Source organism: Quercus suber, unplaced genomic scaffold (genome assembly GCF_002906115.3).
Source record: "Quercus suber isolate HL8 unplaced genomic scaffold, Cork oak 2.0 scaffold_81, whole genome shotgun sequence".
NCBI classification, from domain to species: Eukaryota; Viridiplantae; Streptophyta; class Magnoliopsida; order Fagales; family Fagaceae; genus Quercus; species Quercus suber.
Window position 1 is genome coordinate 1,343,827 of NW_027069546.1, and position 3,198 is coordinate 1,347,024.

Here is a 3,198-nt window from a genome sequence, read left to right on the forward strand (position 1 = left end):
CTTTTTTTCTGATAAAGCAGTTCTTGAAGCTAAAAAAACTGCAAAACTGAGAGGTTCGAGGTTTTTCTGGTTGGACCGTACAATTCGGTCCAGGTTCAAAACCTTGTTATCCACCACCCGCCCAGACTCGAAGAATTGCACGAACCTGAAGCTCTCCACTCGAAAACCACCGGATCAAAGCACGGTTTTGGTCGGACGTGGGTCATCAACGCCTGGACCCGAGATTGTCAATTCAAGTTACAAGTTGGCTGTTTGAGAAATCAACGAACCCGACCCGCCCAATGAGTTGTTCTTTCCCCATAAAAAATCACAAGTTTCAGCAAAAAACCAATAAGTCCAAACTCTTAGTTAGACAATATAGGGAGATTTCGGCCAAATCTTGACGGGAAAAAGGAGATCCTAAAAGATTTTGGCCAAAAATTGGCCAAATTTCGATCCACAATAGCAAACTCGAAACTGACCAATGCACCCAAAATTGATAAGACCCAAATTGGCCGATCCAAAACTTCATTCGGGTTGGTTGCGGGTTAAGATTTTTCCCACCTGATGCATTCATGTCAAGTCCGGGTTGGGCGCAAACCCAACCCGGACAAACCTATGGATAGCCCTAGAGATAACTATTAAGATCATTTTCATTACACGTTAACTACAATCTGTCACTTCAATAATTATGAAGTTTATGGTAAAATTTATTGTGTACTTATCATTTACATTTGTTAGTTTCACTAATTAAATGAAAGAATCATGCACGTCAAGAGTCTTATATAAGACTCTTGACATGCATGATTCTTATATATAAATCAACTAACACTTCATAATAATTCTATAAAAAACGTTTAGGGTTTAAAACATTAAATCCCTCTGCCCCAACTTTCGAAATTTTAAAGAAAAGAAAATAGAAGAAGCATGGATTTGAAGTGTTTAGCAAAAAGTATGGATTTAAAGTCTTCGAATACACAACCAAAAAAAAAAAAAAGTCTTGGAATACTGGCACACGTCAGACTATGTCATCCAACCGATCCAAGGATGCAATTCCTTCGCTTTCTAAACTCAAAAATGTCCGTATATGTCCCGCATTTGTTGGCAAGATAAAATACAAAAGTAACAATCAAGCAACACAGCGATCATTCTAATTACTATTTGTCATTGAATGTTTGTCAGCTTTGCTAGCTATTATTATCGTTCATTATTAATTTATTATCCACAATTGTGTTGGTGAAGTCCTAGCTAATACTCAATTATTTATAGTACGTGTGATATGTCTACTCCAAAACTGAAAAAAGTAAAACAGCATCGGGACTTAAGGTCATTTTAGACATGGATCAAGGGGAATATTGTTAGAATAATGCTTTAAGGATAAAGGGGGACTGTTTTAATTAGATTCATAAATTTTATATTCCTTCACAAATTATATGATACTTTTTACTTTTTAGATTCCTCTTTTAAGCGCACTTGATGTAGAGAAAAATACAAGTATAAACCCTACTGGGTTGGCTAATTAATTAGCTTGCATTGAGTGTTCCCATGAACTAGACAAGACTAAAACCTTATCCAACAACAATGATATTAAGGATGTTAAAATTATTATATAAGGAGGTATCACAATTAAATATCGGAGTACGTAACACTAATTACGTTCATTACCATGTTATTGATGATAAATTTTTTGTAGTAAAATAAGTAAACCTAAAAAAATTAACTTACCAACATTCATTACTTGATGGCTCATATAGATCACAAATGATGACAATACAGTAAATTTAGCCGATACCTCCCCGGGACAGAAGAAAATCAGCAACTCCTACAGTGACAGAGTTCTCTGCGCGAGAGCATTCTTAATTACTGTGCCCCTTTAGTTCTGCCACTCTTCTTTATGTGAATATTTGCAATACATCATAGTGAACCATATATAAATATATAATAATGAAAATGAGAATGAGTACAATATTCATAGCCTCAAAGACAAATCAAGCTGGTTGAACTCTTCTTGAACATTCTCTGCAGGCCTATATCCCTTATGCCAAGAAGAACCAGCTCCTTCTCTTGAACCATACTCCATCTCTCTCAGTCCATAACAAGTATGATCAGAAGCAAACCTGGCAGCATTTCCATGACGTTCAATAGGTGGTTGAATGTGATGAAACTGACCTGGACCACTAATATTATTGGGTCCAGACCGATTATGACAGGTTGGTCCTCCATGAGGTCGAATAGTTGAACTTAGCTCCCTACTTTTTTTGGCCAAAGTTCTTTCTAGCTTGTGAGCATTTTGGTGGCCCCCAAGTGCTTGTGAACTATAGAATTTCCTTTGGCAATAGTTGCAAGAGAATATTCGAGGCTCTGAATGGCTAAGATGTGATGATGATGATGAGGAGGAGGACAAAGAAGGTGGTGTTGGCTCTAGGACAAGATCTAGATTGGGCTGATTGTCGGATTGAAGGCTGAGATGAAGAGAAGTATTGGGTTGGAAATCCATGAGAGAGAGGTTTCTATTAGCTAATGAAAGCAGCCTATATGGGAAATGAAAGTGGGGATGAGAGTAGTATATATTAAGTAGTAGGGTGAGAGGGTTTGTCATGTGTTGCATTATATGGGCCTTTGAAAGGTAAGATTCACTGTTCCTGCAACTACAAATGGTATAAAGAGTGGAAAGATGGTGGCCTTTGAGTGAGTGTATGTAAGAGAGAGAGAGAGGGACAGATAGCTGCAAAGTCAGTGGGGGAATCGAAGGGTTTGTCTGCGCCATTCATGGCAGCATTCGAATCCTTTGTCGGACCATGAATTAATTCCATGGTATTTCATTTGCCTACTTACACAAGGAAAATATAAAGAATATATATATATATATATCGGTTTATTATATGTTATATATTATTTTTTATCTTGTTTATTTACATTATTGTGTGGACAAATGATGTAGATTTACGCATCTAATCATGCGTCCGATCATACTTTGTTTTGATCTCACTTTGCCTCTAACCAAGGAGTTAGAGATCGTGCAGTAATGTTATCGAATTTCTAGTATTAGTATTAGATGTGAAACAAGATAAGCCCTATCTTGACAAGACAAAACCTGCAATAAGATAAGAGAACAATTATGTTTGCCACAAATCATACTATGGTACACTAAACCACACCTATCTTATTCTTTTGTTTTTTTATGAACTCACACCTATCTTATTCTTATATTCAAGATAG

At 36.6% G+C, this 3,198-nt stretch overlaps 1 protein-coding gene across 1 annotated transcript; it reads right to left on the bottom strand.

The window, feature by feature from the left end:
• Positions 1-1,732: 1,732 nt before the first annotated feature.
• Positions 1,733-2,498, bottom strand: LOC112032527 (zinc finger protein 7). The gene has a single exon (XM_024065291.2). The coding sequence runs from the start codon at positions 2,474-2,476 to the stop codon at positions 1,949-1,951; it is 528 nt and encodes a 175-aa protein (XP_023921059.2). The 5' UTR covers positions 2,477-2,498; the 3' UTR covers positions 1,733-1,948.
• Between the last annotated feature and the right edge of the window lie 700 nt (positions 2,499-3,198).

Bases quoted from the DNA above. Each gene is read 5' to 3' on its own strand.
- LOC112032527 (XM_024065291.2), bottom strand. From the start codon at position 2,476: ATGGATTTCCAACCCAATACTTCTCTTCATCTCAGCCTTCAATCCGAC.